Below are 16,970 nucleotides of genomic sequence, written 5' to 3'. Positions count from 1 at the left end.
ATGGACATAGGTGGGTAGCCGGGCTGGGACGGGGCCTTCCTCCGGCGGGGTGGCGGGAGCTGCGCTCGGCGCGCGCTCTGAGGCGCCGCTCGCACGCGGCTTTGCAAGGGAAGCCTCTGCGCATGCTCAGACTCTGCTTTTAAAAAAAATTGGTTCTGTTGTAGAAGACTCTGCGCATGCTCCGAAACTTTTTGCCGTTAGATAATTCTATGAATAAAAATTTATATATAAAAAGAATATTTTTCTGGTAGGGTATGAATAAAAATTTATATATATATAAAAAGAACATTTTCTGGTAGGGTATGAATAAAAATTTATATAAAAAAGAATATTTTCTGGCAGGGTATGAATAAAAATTTATATATAAAAAAGAATATTTTCTGGTAAGGTATGAATAAAATTTTTTATATAAAAAAGAATATTTTCTGGTAGGGTATGAATAAAATTTATATATAAAAAAGAATATTTTCTGGTAGGGTATGAATAAAAATTTATATATAAAGAATATTTTCTGGCAGGGTATGAATAAAAAATTATATATAAAAAGAATATTTTCTGGTAGGGTATGAATAAAAAATTATATATTAAAAAGAATATTTTCTGGTAGGGTATGAATAAAAATTTATATATTAAAAAGAATATTTTCTGGTACGGTAAGAATAAATATATATATATATATATATATATAAAAGAATATTTTCTGGTAGGGTATGAATAAAAATTTATATATAAAAAAGAATATTTTCTGGTAGGGTATGAATAAAAATTTATAGATATAAAAAGAATATTTTCTGGTAGGGTATGAATAAAAATTTATAGATATAAAAAGAATATTTTCTGGTAGGGTATGAATAAAAAATTATATATAAAAAAAGAATATTTTCTGGTAGAGTATGAATAAAAATTCATAGATATAAAAAGAATATTTTCTGGTAGGGTATGAATAAAAATTTATGTATAAAAAAAAGAATATTTTCTGGGAGGGTATGAGCTTTCGTGAGCCACAGCTCACGAAAGCTCATACCCTACCAGAAAATATTCTTGTTAATCTTTAAGGTGCTACTAGACTCTTGCCCTTTTCTACTGCTGGTATCGGAAGAAGTGAGCTGTGGCTCACGAAAGCTCACACCCTGCCAGAAAATATTCTTGTTAGTCTTTAAGGTGCTATTGGGCTCTTGCTCTTTGCCGTCAGGTTCCTGGTTCTCTTAAAAGCGTTGATCAGAGAGCGCCTGGTCTCTGCATATGCTCATTACTTAAAAAAATTAAAAGGCAGCTTGGTACAGTTTCAAGTTTCTTTGCTTGTCTACATCTCATTTTTAAAATCCCCTGTTTCCTAGCAGATGGAGGGGCTGTGGCTCAGTGGCAGAGCATCTGCTCGGCATGCAGAAGGTCCCAGGTTCAGTCCCCGGCATCTCCAGTTAAAGGGACCAGGCAAGTAGGTGATGTGAAAGACCTCTTCTGCCTGAGACCCTGGAGAGCCGCTGCCGGTCTGAGTAGACAGTACTGACTTTGATGGACCAAGGGGCTGATCAGTAGAAGGCAGCTTCATGTGTTCAAGATGCCCTTTTCACACACCCCTCACTTTGCCCCCACAGACAGGTTAGGCTGCAAGAAAGTGACCGACCCAGGGGCACCCAGTTTGCTTCATGGCTGTTCAGGGATTTGAACCCAGGCCTTTATCCGACACTAGAACCCGAGCCCTACAATGGCCAGGTTCCCTCCCCCCAAGTTCCTCAGGGGAACAACCCTCTGCCCCTGCTTAAAGGTAATGACTGGTAAGTGCCTTTTAAAAAAACTGGGTTGACCTAAATCATCTGTGACTTCGCCGGCACTTTGCACAAACAGCCCCTTCCACAAGTTATAGTGAATACATGTATACGATTTGTGTGCTGTGTGCATTTGATTTTTTCTTTATGCTTATGTTGAGCAAATTTCACGTTTACCATCAATGATGTAGAGCTGAACATGTGAGTCAAATCCCACATTTATCCTGATACTGGTCCCTGGTCTCATTTGTAAAGTGAACATGTGTTGGCCTTTTCATACCAACAGATGTGTGCACATACATGCAGGGAGTAGGTGCATTCCTTGTAACATGAATGGGGCTTGTTTTCTTTTGGAAGGCATATCTTCAGAAATGCTTTGCTGTTTGGTAATGTGTTTTAAGGCTTGTGTTACTCAGGGAAAAGGCAGTCTGCATGCATGTGGACACAAATAGCCACAGTCTTTGCAAAAGAACCATAAGTTGGGCAGAGAAGGAGGGGTTGTAAGGTCACCTCACCTGCTTTTCTTGGCAGCACCCCAAATTCTCTGTCAGGCAGGCATTCATCAGGTGCAGTTTGACCCATTGTTGCATTCTGGCCAGGGGCATGGTGTACCAATGAGCCATGGAGGGTGCTTAACCTTGGTTGCTCTGCTACCGCCACTACAAGTAATGAAGAAGAGTGGTTCTGAGAATATGCCAAGTGCCTTTCCCTCAAGAACCTTAGGAGGCTGCAAGTATCTGGAACGGCAAGCAGAGCTCTCTGAAGCACATCAGAGCAACAGACTTAGGAAAAGCAACCAGAAGTACTTCACAGAATACATAATTATCTTGTGGAACTCACTGCCACCAGAGGTGGTGGTAGCAGCTAATTTAGATGGCTTTAAAAGACAGAGGTATAAAGGAGGGCAGGGTAAAGAGGACAGGGGGAGACTTACTTTCTCTCCATGTCCCGCCTGTAGGTTTTTCTCTGATAGACTCACCAGGGGTCTCCAGCAGAGACTGGCCTTCCCCAACGCCTGCTACCAGAGACCTGTTTCAGAGAGTTCAGCAGTAGAACAGCCAGACTTGATCACTAACAGTAGAAAAGAGCAAGAGTCGGTACCACCTTAAAGACTAACAAAATTTCTAGCAGGGTACGAGCTTTCTTGAGCCACTACTCGAAAGCTCATAACCTGCCAGAAATTTTGTTAGTCTTTAAGGTGCTGCTGGACCCTTGCTCTTTTCTACAGCTAGATTCGAGTCCAGTAGCACCTTAGAGACCAATGAGATTTTGGGGGCGTGAGCTTCCGGGAGTCAAAGCTCTGGTATCTGATGAAGGGGGATTTGACTCTCAAAAGCTTATGTCCCAAAAATCTTGTTGGTCTCTAAAGTGCTACTGGACTCGAAGCTAGCTGTTCTACTAGAGACCTGTTTCCCCTGGAGATAAACCTGGGACCTTCTGCATGAATTCTGTTAGCACATCTGTGGGGGGCATTCCCTGGTGGCACTTCCCAAGGAGGGTGCTGCTTCTGCACATGTGCCTGTACTTTGCGCTCCTGCATCATCTGCCCACATTCATACAGATGTACCAGGGTGGGAGTAAAGAAGCTGCAATAACAAAAAGAAAGAATGTCCTTTGAGCACCTATAGAAATGGAAATAGTTATTTCCTTTGGGGACAGCCAGAGGCTTGCATGTATTTGGAGGATTTGTCATCTAGGAGAAATACTCGAGATGACAAAATGCTCTCTCCATGTTGTCCAGTGCCAGGTGGGGGCAACTTGGCTGAATCCCTGGCTCGGGTTCCGGGGCCTCCACCTCCAGCTCCGGGGCCTCCAGCTCTGGTTTTGTATGTCCCATGACTTGTTCTCGGGTTCTCAACGGGCATGTCTTGGTTTCCAAACAGGGCCGGTGACCATCTGCGGAGAAGCAACCATCTTGCACGGCGGATTCCTGCTGGCGTCCAGGCTGTGCCATCCCAAGCCGTTGTCGGAGCTGACCAAGTCTGATTGGTGCAAAGTTGGGAAGCCCATCATTGACGCCCTGCGAGAGATCTGTGCCTCTTGCTCCACCTATCCCCCCCAACCCAATGCCTGGAAGAAAAAAGCAGGTGTCATCCTCTGGTCCAAAATCCTCCTCTCAGATGCCTCCTCTCCTTCCACTAACCAGAGGTGGAAAGACGACGTCTTTTTTTCGGTGAGCAGCATGATTCCAGAGGTCAACCACACCGTCCTCTTTGAGCTGTTCAAGGCGGAGAACGCCCCCCAGCTTTTTGCGCAGCTCCTCTTGGTGCTGCCGGCGCATGTTTGCCAGAGGGAATTGGAGATCTTCATCAAATACGTCACCGATGAGACCACTCCAGAGGACGTGTCTTTCTTCTTGGATGTCTGGTGGGAAATTCTGAAGCACAAGGACGGCCAGGAAGACCGGCTCACTTTGCTGTTTGGAGCCTTCTCTCGCCAGCACCTCTCGGACTCAGACGAAACATCTCATGTTCCAAAGCGGTTCAAGAGTGATACGCCAGATTCTCCCGTGGCTGTCAGTCTCCTCCCTGCCTTGATGGAGGGACTGAAGTTGATCAAAGAGAGCATTGGCTCTGCCAAGATGAAGTGTTACGCCCTCTCCAACCTGGCGGACGTGCTGTCTGTTTTGATTCCAGCCGAGAGTGAGCCGGCCTCGCTGCCGGTCAAGGTTTACTTGGACAAGATTTCATCCGTGGTCACCCTCTGGAGCAGAGACTGTGAGAACCGGTACAACAAGAGCGGGTTGGATGTGAAGGTGCAGGAAGCAGAGAGGAGCGTGAGTTTGCTTAACATGGCCAAGCAGCACAATGATCCGTTGATCCACCACATGGGCTTTCTCCGTTCCTTGCTGGAAGAATGGTTGGTAGAACTCCAGGGCCACCTCAGCGACCCTCGGGAGATCTGCTACGAGAGTTACAGGCTTCTCGACAGCCTGGCCTCCTTGCGGAAGAGTTTAACCAGTTGTGCCAAGCTAGAGGATCTTGACAAGGAAGTTAAGCAGGGCATGTTGGAGCTGGGCAATCTCATTGGGGACTTCTTGAAGAAGGTCAACCCCCGGGTGAGGGGTGAGAATTCGGACAGCATCCTCGTGGCGTCTGTAGCTATCGTGATCATCGAGAAGAAGATGGACCGGCACATGGAGATGTGTTCCATTTTTGCTTCAGAAAAGGACTGGGCATCTACTAAAGACTGGGTGGCTTGCCTCATTAAGAACAAAGAACTGTTCCAGAAACCAGAGCTGGTCTTGAAATTGCTGGAGACAGCGGCCTCTCTGGGCAGCGCTGCTGATTCCGCCGAAAGCCGAGGGCAGCAAGCTAAAGTGGCCAAAATCATTCTGGACTGTTACACTGAGCTTTCGTTGCTGGATAAGAACACAGTGATTTCCGGTGTCTTGTCTCGGTGGGGCAGGCGGGGCCTTTCTGGGATCTTGAAACCTTTTGAGGAAGGCTTCACAGAGGAGTTCAACGTCGCTTTCAACCAGATAATTCAGAGCGCCTCCGGAGAAGGCTTTAATAAAGCCGTGGCTTCCATGTCCCGCTTGGCCATCCTCAACCCAGAGGCAACAGTCAAGAAAATGTGCAACTTAGCCGTGGCCAACTTGGGAACGCACAACTTCCTGGCAGAGATCCTGTGTTCTTTCCCGGCTCTGAACTTCAAGGAACTTCACGGTCAGGATGAGGCCATTGGCCTCATGCTGGGATGCTTGAAAGAGACTCTTGTGGACAAGCTGACCTCTGCCAAGGAGAAAGAACAGTTCTTGGAGTTCCTGGTGTATCTCATGCAGCCTAGCGGGACCAACCCTCTCCTTGCTCCGGCGGAGGTGACCCAAAATCTTGTTGTTCCTTTTCTCAGATCGAACTTCCCTCACCTTGAGCTGTGCCTGCAGATCCTCGGCGTGGCTCTGAAGGTGTCTTTGCCTTCAGACCAGCACTGGGTTCACACCTGCCACCCCTTTCCACTCATCTTTTGCCTGTGCAAACTCCTCCATGGCTTCACCCGCTACTGGCACGAGCCGCAAGACCAACGCAGCGTTTCGCTAGAGGCCAAAGACCTGGTGGTAGGCAACCTGGCTCAGCTTTGCGATGCCCTGTTGGCCCAGAAGGACGCTGTGCCTTCGGAGCTGTGGACCCAGTCGGTTGCGTGGCTGCACAAGAAGGCGGAAGCCTTGGACTGGACCATCGGCCTCCGCCTGAAGACGGTTTACGGAGAACACTTCAAAAACGAAGTCCCGGCTACGTTGTTTGAGGTCTGCAAACTCCCGGACGATGAGTGGACTTCCCGTCCCCTCCCAGCTTACGGGGCAGGGAGCGGGCTGCTGGCTTGGCTGGAGTGTTGTTGCATTTCCACAGCCTTGAGGGAACAGATGCTGGTTCTCCTCATGGTCAACATGGACAACCCCGAAGAAGTCAACCTGTTCAGCAAGGGCTTTTTGCTGGCCATGGTCCAGGTTTTCCCGTGGTGCAGCCAGAGCGAGTGGCGGAGGCTCATCCAGGTCATCAAGAGCCTCTTGGAAAGAGAGGTCCTCTACGTGCCTTACTCTTTGGAGTATGTCCAGCACCTGCCCTTGCTGAACTTCCAGCCTTTTGCCTATCCCCTCCAGTTCTCCGTGCTCCTCTTGCGGGGCTTTCAGTTTTTGTGCAGCTCCAGCGGCGCCACGTGGCTACCTCTGGAAGCGTGGAAACACGTGGCGAGGCTCTACTGCCTCGGCCTCTCCGACTTGCTGGGCTCAGTCAAGAGCGTGGCCCGCAGCCAGTGGCATCCCGTGGAGGAGAAGAACACGACGCGGGAGCTGTCCTTCGTCTACATCCAGCTGTTTTGCCACACGCTCCACGTGGCGGCCATGTTGCCGGAGGGGACCGACAAGCCGCTCCTGCTCCTCTCCTTGGAGATCCTCTGTCAGTACGAGACGCTCGGCGATGCGGACGAGTCCCTTGGCCGGGCCCTGAGGAAAGCCAACGAGAAGCACTTCCTGGAGTCCATCGCGGAGAACGTCAGCAACAAAGAACTGCGCGCCATGCTCCAGCAGAAGCTCAGCAAACTGTGAAGTGGACTTCGGCTGGAAAGCGGGTGGCAAGATTTTGTTTCGGTGCGGGCTGAAGCCGAAAGCCCGGATCCGTTTTCAGGCTCGGGGCGAAAGGCAGCCAGCGTTTTGCTCGATGAAAGAACGGGGCGAAGACTGTCAGTGGGAAATTTCTCAAGATCTATAATAAACCTCTATCTCTCTTCCCACGTCTGAACTTGCTCATTGCTGATATGTGCCTGTGTTGTCGCTTGCCTCTGGGCAGAGCATGTCCGGTAGTCAGAAGTGGGCCCGAAAAAGTGGTCATAGCCAGCTCCACCTCAAGGGTGGAAGCTACGGAGATTAGGCCAAACCCAAGTGGAGTTCTGCCAGGGCCAAAACTCTGACCCCTGGGCAGTGGTAGCTACTGTTGTTTTTTAGGATGTTAGAGAAGTTAGTGAGATTTGTGGGGGGGGGGGAACAAATCTGTGGAAAGGAAAGGCTCACCTTAATGAGCTTGTTTCTCCTTCCTTTTTATAACCCTGTGGTTGGAACCGAAACTGCTTAAATACATGTTTTTGCTGCAGCAGCCTCACCCTTTAAATTTTTGTATGACTAATCTGTTATTAAATTGATTTAAAGCTTGATGTCTTGATAGTTATGCTTGTATGATGGGCTATGATGCTGCTTCCCTTTTCCAGGAAGTGGGGGGGGGAACAGGAGGAGGGTTTTCCCAAAAGGAGTTGAAGGGCAGCCTCTGGCAACTGCACTTCCCTTGAAGGTCTTGGGTCGACAGGGGCAAATTCCGTGTTCTCCAGAGCCAGCGTGATATAGTGGTTAAGAGCGGCAGATTCTAATCTGGAGAACCGGGTATGTTTCCCCGCTCCTCCACATGAAGCCTGCTGAGGGACCTTGGGCTAGTCACTTTTCTCACCTACCTCACAAGGTGTCTGTTGTGGGGAGGGGGAGGGAAGGTGATTCTAAGCTGCTTTGAGACTCCTTAAGGTAGAGAAAAACGGTATAAAAACCAACTCTTCTTCTCCCCCCTCCTTGTCAAAATGTGGGCACACTTTTTACCAGGTCTTGATTGTGGTTAGGGCCACCAGTGGCCCGATGGGGGTCATGGGTCAGCCAGTAGCCATCCTTGTCCTAAAGAATGAGTTGGATGAGGGGCAGCATCCAAAGGCAGACCCCCTCCCTGATGTTTCTTTCTTCACAAGTCCCCAGACATCCCACAGTCATCTTACTGTTCGTTGCAGCTGTAGTGAAAACACTGGATGTTTTGGCAGGTCTAGCAACTTCTTTATGACCATCTGGTGGACCAAGAATAGAACGGTGCCTGTTAAAGATGGGGCCAACAGTGAAAGGGACAGAGAATCTCAAAATAAGAAGCAACAGAACTTTGTTAAAGATGACTTTAGAGGAGTTGTCCTCCGATCTCCCTCTTTCCCCTGAATTCCTTGGGACTTCCAGAGCTGAAAGAAACCGTGATCAAAATAGAAGCATGATGTCTGCCACCAACAGTCCTGATCCAGGTGCGACCTCCCCAAAGTGTGTGTGTGTGTGTGTTAAGTGCCGTCAAGTCGCTTCCGACTCATGGCGACCCTATGAATCAATGTCCTCCAAAACGTCCTATTTTTATCAACCTTGCTCAGGTCTTGCAAATTGAGGGCCGTGGCTTCCTTTATAGAGTCAACCGATCTCTTGTTGGGTCTTCCTCTTTTCCTAGCATGATAGTCTTTTCCAGTGACTTTTTTCTTCTCATAATGTGACCCCCCCCAGAGTGGAACTAGGAATATGCCAGTGGACAAATGTGATCCTGTAACACCTTTCCCCTTTATTTTTGAGGAGTGTTAATCTATGAAGCCACTTCACCAGAATCTAGCTATTCTTTCTAAACCAGTTCTTTCTAAGCCAGTGTTGTGTAGTGGTTTGGAGCGGTGGACTCTAATCTGGAGAACCGGGTTCGATTTCCCACTCCTCCACATGGGTGACCCTCGGGCCAGTCACGGTTCCCTCAGAACTCTCTCAGCCCACACGTAGGCAGGCAATGGCAAACCACCTCTGAACCTCTCTTGCCTTGAATACCCTTCAGGGTTGCCATTAGTCAGCTGTCACTTGGCGGCACGCATGCACACTGCCTGCTCTAGCAGTCCGTTCCCCAAGGGACTAAAAAAGAGTCCTTTCCACCGCTGCCATTCAGATCCTTTTAGCTGGAAATGTCACGGATGGCACCTGGGACCTCTGCATGCAAACAGTTAAAACTGGGGGTGGGGGTAAGCAAGTGAAAAAGAATGCCCCTCTTGAACTTCCTTGGTCCTGAGAAGGAAAATTGTAGTTTTGAGACAAGCAGAACCTCCACATCTAACCATTCCAACGGGAGATCCAAGCTCCTTGGCTTACTCAGCAGAGGCATCTGGCCCTTGGGTATTTTGGAAGCTGTTCCCAAATGGCTTTTCTATGCTCACATGGGACAGGCAAGACAAATCCAGTTGTTGAAATGTCTCAATCTTTATTTGGCTGCTTTCAGAAATCAAGACTTGAGCCTCGTGAGAAAGCAACTAAGTGGCACAATCCTATTAGCTAATTGTAGAGGGTCCCCTCCCCAGTGCCTATTTGTTAGGTTGTCAAAGCACAGTAAGCCCTTCTTCGCACGCACCCAGATGTCCCGCAATGCATTCTTTTGCCCAGTGCAGAAGTCAGCAAAGACCTAGAAACCTGTCTTGGTAGGTCTAGCCTCCACTTTGTGATCATCTGAAGGACCAAAAAAAAAAGGTGGAATCTTTCTGGCCACATTATGATTATTCAAAGGATGAGCTATAGAATGGCATCGTTCCCCTCTCCCACAAAAAATTTTGGACAATGAAGAAAGCTGAGAGGAAGAGTAGATTCCTTTGAAATGTGTTGGAAGAGAGTGTTACGGATATTGTGGACCGCCAAAAAACAAAGCGTGTCAGAGATCAACTCAAGCCTGAACCGACCCTATAAGCTAAAATTACTAAACTGAGGCTATTGTACTTTGGTCACATTATGAGAAGACAAGAGTCACTGGAAAAGACAATCATGCTAGGAAAAGTTGAAGGCAGCAGGAAAAGAGGAAGACCCAACAAGAGAGGGATTGACTCTATAAAGGAAGCCACGACCCTCAATTTGCAAGATCTGAACAAGGCTGTTAAAGATAGGATGTTTTGGAGGTCATTAATTCATAGGGTCACTATGAGTTGGAGGTGACTTAACGGCACTTAAAACACACAGCCACCTCTTTATAATAATTTGGATGATCCAACAGAAAAAGTCAGTGACTAATCTTTAAAAACATTGTAGGGTCGCCATTTAGAGGTTGGGAGGGATGACATCTCTCCTCCAGCCCTTCTTTTAGATTACAAGCTGATGGTCCCTCAGGAACCCCTAGTCCTCTGGTCATCACAAGGCATACAAAGCAACCGCGAACATTCTTCAAAATAAACTTTCTTACTGTTTAATGTTGTACGTCTTTTTCAGTGCAATCCGAAGGAGAGTTGCTCCAGTCTAAACCCATTCATTTCAACAGGCTTGGACTGGAGTAACTGCATAGGATTGCCCTGTTTGTCCAGCAGGACTATGACTACGGTAATCTCTTCCACAAAATCTCTGCCCCACCCATAACTAAAACCTGAAAGGGCAATCCTAAATATTGAGCCAATCTAGCCGTTTCGCCATAGTTTCTTTATGGATGGGTACTTTCACTCATGTTCGCCCCCCAGCCTGACTCAGTTGTTCCTTGGAGTTATGTATGAGTTTTCTGTCCATTAGAGATGACCTCGCTGCCAGCCCTCACAAATCCCGGGGCTTCTGTTCGTGTTATAACCCGATTCTTCAATATCCCCTGAGATCAGTCCAGGTGAAATTACCATACATAAGGTAAAGCGTGGGATAGGGAAGCTTGGGGGGTGCCGTTTTTCTCACACTAAGCACTGCAGCCAATTACAAAGCAGTGTTTCTAGGGGCGGGGACTCAAATGCTTCCTGCTTTTTGTTTCCCACACAGCATTATATTTTCTGAGCAGGCGCTGTCACATAAAAATGTGTTTTAAAATGATGCTTGGGTTTCTTCCCCCGCCCACCCCATTCTGTTTAAAGAGCTCAGTTGGGTTTTTAAAACAGCACTTGTGTTTTCGCTGGGGGGGGGGGAGGGGGATGTTTTTCTCAGAGTAAGCACTACAACCAATTACAAAGCAGCATTTCAAGGGGTGGGGACTCAAATGCTTCCTGATTTGAGCTTGGTGACTTCGCTGGTGCATAGCAACTTTTGGATTCGCAACAGAAGTGTGGGTCGAGCGAGCATTGAACCCCAGGTCAAACTCCCATGCATAATACCATAATTACTTGGAGAACCAAACAGAAGACGTAGTGTAGAATCTGTTTCTTAAATTAAAAACCTTTCAGGTATACATACCATTACAATACAAGTAAACGTGACAATTACAGGTGGTTTTCCAGAATGGATATTGCAGTGTTAACCAGCAGTTGGCTCACCAAAAAGAACCAGTAACAAACTGGAATTAGTGCATTGTTAAAGGCCTCGGGGAGGGCGGTTTGTTTTCCTATCTGCTGCGTGTAAGGCACATTACGGATCATAAAAAGTCACCATTATCAGAGGTTTCGACGCCCAGCAGAGGCACATTTTGTTAATACAAACTGGTAGTACTGGGCTGTTCTCTGCGGGTGAAGTGGCACTCGAGTGGGGTCTCTTGAGGAATTAAGCCAGGGAGAAGGGACAAGATCCTCCTTGCACAGGAGCTGGAGTTGTCTGCCCCCCCCCCGCCATCTTTGTCCTTCCCCGGCAGCTTGGCCAGGGAGAGTCCAGATCCCAGGGTTAAGAAACTGCTGGGCACCTGCTCTTCCCCAAATCCTCCTGCAATTCTGGAATCCCACACAGATTCAGGTGCCATGACACAGGATCTGGGTGCTTAGAAAATCCTGGCTTGGAATCACAGAGTTGGAAGGGACCACTTGGGTCATCTAGTCCAACCCCCTGCACAATGCAGGCAATTCACAACTACCTCCCCACCCCACGCCCCCAGTGACCCCTACTCCATGCCCAGGAGATGGCCAAGATGCCCTCCCTCTCATGATCTGCTTAAGGTCACAGAATCAGCATTGCTGCCAGATGGGCCATTTAGCCTCTGCTTAAAAACCTCCAGGGAAGGAGAGCTCACCACCTCCCGAGGAAGCCTGTTCCCCTGAGGAACCGCTCTGACTGTTATAAAGTTCTTCCTAATGTCTAGACGGAAACTCTTTTGCTCTAATTTCAATCCGTTGGTTCTGGTCTGACCTTCTTTCAAGCTTCTACAGAGCTTGAAAATGCTCACCCAGCTGTGGAGCCTACAGAGTTATCAGTGGGTGGTTTTCATCCACTACAATCTTAACACAAGATTCACAAGCATTACAGGCAGGGCTGGTGTGTGCTCCTGCCCGAATTCTGCAAAAACCATGCCTAGTGCTGTTTGCTCTGACCTGGATGGACCAGGCTAGCCAGATCTCGGAAGCGAAGCAAGGTCAGCCCTGGTTAGTTCTTAGTCCACTAAGGAAGTCCACAGTGTTTTTTTTGTCAATACCCAAAAACCCTTTTATATCAGGAGATGCTAAGGGTTGAAACTGGCACCTTTGCACCCCACTGAGAGGTGAAGCACGTCTGCCCACGTGGGCCCATTTTGCATAAGCTGTGTTGCTTGTGCTCGGTATTGGGAAGGGCACGAAGGCACAGAGGGCGCTGCTCAAGGGAGCCCTCTGAATGTTCCCTTCCCCAGCTTCTGCACTTCCAACCATCTGCCGTCAACCAGAAAGCCTAGCAACTTGAATATTTTAAATCTAAAATCTGAAACTCAGGACCTGAATTCTTACGCAGCACAGAATACAGAGAGCCCTGTGGGAGCCAAACCTGACAGCATTCAAAAAAATTTTAAGGACTTTGTGCAGCTGAGTTGACCTCACGAGTTCCTTTTCTAAGAGTCAGTAGTGTAGGCTGTGTTCACTTTGGGGTGGGAGGAGAGGGCGCCCAAACTGGAAGTGGCATAAGGCAGTCAGAAGGAGAATTGGGAAGACCTGGGGGGCACAGTGGGGTTGGGGGAAGCAGGTGGTCACGACGGGAAGGGAGTGGCCCCATGATTCGGGCTGTGGTCTAGGCCCCGTCCCAACCTTAAAAGGCTACCGGGGGCCACTAGAGGTTGAGGGGCTGCTACCAGATTCTGGCACCCCCTAGTCCTACTGGCTTGCAAACATTCTGTATCCGGCGACCACTGTTTTTTTCCCCTGGCAGGAACCCAGCAAAAGCCAGGCAGTGGCAGGCTCCGGTTAATCTCGCACCCAGGAGAGAGCTGGCGGGCGGGAGGCCGGCCACTGACCCTGTTTCTTCTGCGTGGCAGTGAAGGTAACGCAGGCCTCGGCCGCAGGTTCCATCAGACCCCCCTGGCGGGTTTCAGACCCTCAATCCCGAAAACGCTGATTCCGAGAGGTGGGCCGGCTCCGAGCCCGTTGCTTCTGGGGCGAGCCCAAACCCGCTGTTATCTGCTTCGGTCCGGAGTCGGCGAGCTAGTGTAGAGGCGTATGGCCTTGCGGCAGATGAGGAAGAACCAGTAGAGCTGCGGGGCGATGAGCAGAGCGTTGGCCACATTGCAGTGGAAGGGGATGCGGAACGGCACCTCGTAGATGGGCAGGCCCGAATGCTGGCCGTAGGTCCAGTACATGAACGGGAAGAGGAGGATCCGGCACAGGAAGAAGGTGGCCAAGATGAGGATCCCGTTCACTTTGTGCAAAAGCGAATCTTGCAGTTTGAGCTGCCCCGACAAACGGAACAAAAAAGGTGAGGTTAAATAAAGAAGAGTTGGTTTTTATATGCTGACTTTCTGTACCACTTAAGGGAGACTCAAACCGGCTTACAATCACCTTCCCTTCCCCACAACAGACACCCTATGAGGGAGGTGGGGGCTGAGACAGCTCTAAGAGAGCTGTGACTAGCCCAAGGTCACCCAGCTGGTTTCATGTGTAGGAGTGGGGAAACCAACCAGGTTCACCAGATGAGCCTCCACTGCTCATGTGGAGGAGAGGGGAATCAAGCCCGGTTCTCCAGATCAGAGTCCACCGCTCCAAACCACTGCTCTTAACCACTACACCATGCTGGCTCTACACCATGAAACCAAGGCACCCGGGGGAACCCAGACCATCCAGCCCGCCTATTCGGGACCTCGAACCCTGCTCCGAGTTCTCCTACCCACAAGAGTCAAAAGGGGACAGGGCCTTTTTCAGTGGTGGCACCCTGTCAGTGGAATGCTCTCCCCCTGGAAATTCAGCTGGCCCCTGCTCTGCGAGTTTTAAGTGCCAGGTTTTAAGTCCATCTTATTTGCCCAGGTTTTGGTTTGCATTTCTCCACTGTTTTACTAGCTGATTTACTGTGTTGGGTGTTTTATGTCTGCTATGTTTTTCCTTTTTTTTTTTCCCCCTTCCAGATTTTATACCCACTTGAGCAATGCTCTGATTTGGAATAGGGGTTGCTGCTGCTTTGTTTTTCTTGCCGTCCTGCTGGTCTTAGGTAATTTTTATGATTTATTGCTGCTGTTTGGTTATTTTAAAATGGTTGATGTTTTTTAGGGTTTTATTACTGTCGTTTCAAATTTCCTGGGAGTTGCCTCTAGCAGTCTTTCTGGAGAGGCAGCCGAGAAATGACTGAAATAAACAAAGAAAGTCCTCCACTGGTGTGCTGGGGGCACTGTGTCTATGCGTCTGGCAGAGAAAGGAGGCCAGTAATGAAAGGCTCCTGTGAGCCCCGAAGTACTCATCCACAAAAGAGTCTGAATGCTGTATCTCTGCATGATTTCTTGCTCTGGCTCACCTGAGGCCATGGCACACCCTACAGCACCCCAACCCAGAGGGAGAAGCAGGTCTGTTACACTCTGGAGCACCCTAATGAGGGGGGCAATCCTAGGTCAAGCAATGGTACAGCTACAAGTCACCGAAGGGGCATCTGCAGGGTTAGCTAAGGAGCAGACGGGGGCGCTGACAGCCAGTGCTATTCCCTGTGGAGTAAATGCCTCCTTTGGTGTAGAGGTCTCCTAGGAAAAGGGTCTCCTCAGGAGCAAGCTGGAGCGCCAGTCTGGTGTAGTGGTTAAGACCGGTGGTTTGGAGCAGTGGACTCTGATCTGGAGAACTGGGTTTGATTCCCCGCTCCTCCACATGAAGTCAGCTGGGTACCTTGGGCTGGTCACAGTTCTCTTAGAGCTCTCTCAGCCCCACCTACCTCACAGGGTTTCTGTTGTGGGAGGGGAAGGGAAAGTGCTTGTAAGCCGGTTTGAGGCTCCTTAAAAAGTAGAGAAAGTCGGCATATAAAAGCCAACTCTTCTTCTAAAACAATTTCAGAACTGTATTGTGATAACCATCTTCAAGTACTCGAAGGGCTGTCATATAGAGGATGGTGCCGAGTTGTTTTCTGTTGCCCCAGAAGGTCAAACCAGAACCAACAGGTTGAAATCAAATCAAAAGAGTTTCCATCTAGACATTAGGGAGAATTTTCTAACAGAGCGGTTCCTCAATGGAACAGGCTTCCTTGGGAGGTGGTAAGCTCTCCTTCCCTGGAGGGTTTTAAGCAGAGGCTAGATGGCCATCTGTCAGCAATGCTGATTCTATGAACAGGCAAAATCATGAGAGGGAGGGCATCTTGGCCATCTTCTGGGTGTGGGGGGGTAGTTGTGAATTTCCTGCATTGTGCAGGGAGTTGGACTAAATGACCCTGGTCGTCCCAACTCTATGATTCTATTATTTTATCTCATTTTGATAGTTGGATGTTGCTGCTTGACTGTATGTCTTACACTAGTGATAACCTGCTTTGAACAATTTAAAAACAGGATGTAAGTATTTTGAATAATGACAGACAATTGCTCTGGCCTGCCTCCTACCAGTTAACCTCTGTTGATAGTATTCAATTATGGCCTATCTCTGTGTCGGATGCTGCAGGATCAGTCACTGTCAAACCCAAGGTGTCGCAAGAGGTCCTGCATGAGTCTCTGCATGAGTCACTGCCCAGGCGTGCCTCTTTCCAATCAGGAGGCAAAATCAGAAAAGTATTTCACATACACATTGGGCAACAAAAGTGATCAATGGCTTGGAGCATCTTCCTGATGACGAAAGGCCTTCAGGGGTGTGTGGAAAGATTACTCAGGAAGGGATTTATAAAATTATGCAGGTGGCTGAGATAATTTTTTCTCCCTCCTCCCAAACGCTAGTACTTTGGGTCATCCAATGAAGTTGATGGGTAACAGAATTAAGACACACCAAAATAAAATACTGCTACTGCTCCACGCGGTCTATTATTAACATGTGGTACTCACTGCCACAGAGTGTAGCGATGGCCACTGGCTTGGGTGGCTTTAAAAAAGGAAGTGGACAAATTCATGACGGGTCTATCGACCAAGGGTTGTTAGCCATGATGGCTAAATGGAACTTCCATGTTCCAGGGCAATGGACCTCTGAATATCAGTCCTGGGGGGCATTAATAGACTTTGGCTGCTCTGCTGAAAGGCCTTCAGGGGCATGTGGAAACAAGACAGGATGTACCACTGGATAGATCAAAAAAGGGTCTTCTGAAATTATATACTCTCCTGAGAATGGATGGTTTTTACTTTTTCACATGCAAAATGTCACCCTTTTTGGGTTACATAATGAAGTATGTCTCTGGTTTAAACTGGGGGGAGGGCATTCCTTTGAGAACCGTAGGTATCCATAACTTGTTGCCTTGGGAATGCCCCTCCCGGCATCTACTTTACTTATCTTGAAGCGCTAAGCTCCTCTTTACTTTCTCATTACTCGGCTTTCAATCAAAGGGTTCCATTCTTTTAGCTGTTTTATTTTCTGGTCTTGCCCTATCTGGGATGGCCACAGCCAGCCCAATTTCCCCAGATCATGGAAGCTAAATGGGGTTGGCCCTCGTTAGTACTTGGGTGGGAGACCACCAAGGAAGCCCAGAGTTGCTACGCAATTCTGCATGCCTATTATCTTAGGTGCTGTGGAACACAGGCAGGATAATGCTGCTGCGGTTGTCTTGCTTGTGGGCTTCCTAGAGGCACCTGGTTGGCCACTGTGTGAACAGACTGCTGGACTTGATGGGCCTGGGTCTGATCAGCAGGGCTTTTCTTATGTTCTTATATGCAAAGGAAGGCAATGGCAAACCACCTGTGT

General features: G+C 48.5%; 2 protein-coding genes across 2 annotated transcripts in view; one reads left to right on the top strand and one right to left on the bottom strand.

Moving 5' to 3' along the window:
- Nucleotides 1-6,828, top strand: GEMIN4 (gem nuclear organelle associated protein 4). Its single transcript, XM_056865020.1, has 2 exons — nt 1-10; nt 3,650-6,828. The coding sequence occupies exons 1-2, from the start codon at nt 1-3 to the stop codon at nt 6,808-6,810; spliced, it is 3,171 nt and encodes a 1,056-aa protein (XP_056720998.1). The 3' UTR covers nt 6,811-6,828.
- A 6,444-nt stretch (nt 6,829-13,272) lies between these two features.
- Nucleotides 13,273-16,970, bottom strand: part of TLCD3A (TLC domain containing 3A) — a 28,673-nt gene continuing 24,975 nt past the window's right edge. The window contains exon 5 of the mRNA XM_056865267.1: nt 13,273-13,579. Within this exon, the coding sequence (XP_056721245.1) occupies nt 13,307-13,579 (273 nt within the window). The 3' untranslated portion in view covers nt 13,273-13,306. The remainder of the gene's footprint in view (nt 13,580-16,970) is intronic.

This window comes from Euleptes europaea, chromosome 19, assembly GCF_029931775.1.
Source record: "Euleptes europaea isolate rEulEur1 chromosome 19, rEulEur1.hap1, whole genome shotgun sequence".
NCBI classification, from domain to species: Eukaryota; Metazoa; Chordata; class Lepidosauria; order Squamata; family Sphaerodactylidae; genus Euleptes; species Euleptes europaea.
This window is presented reverse-complemented; position numbering and strand designations above follow the sequence as displayed.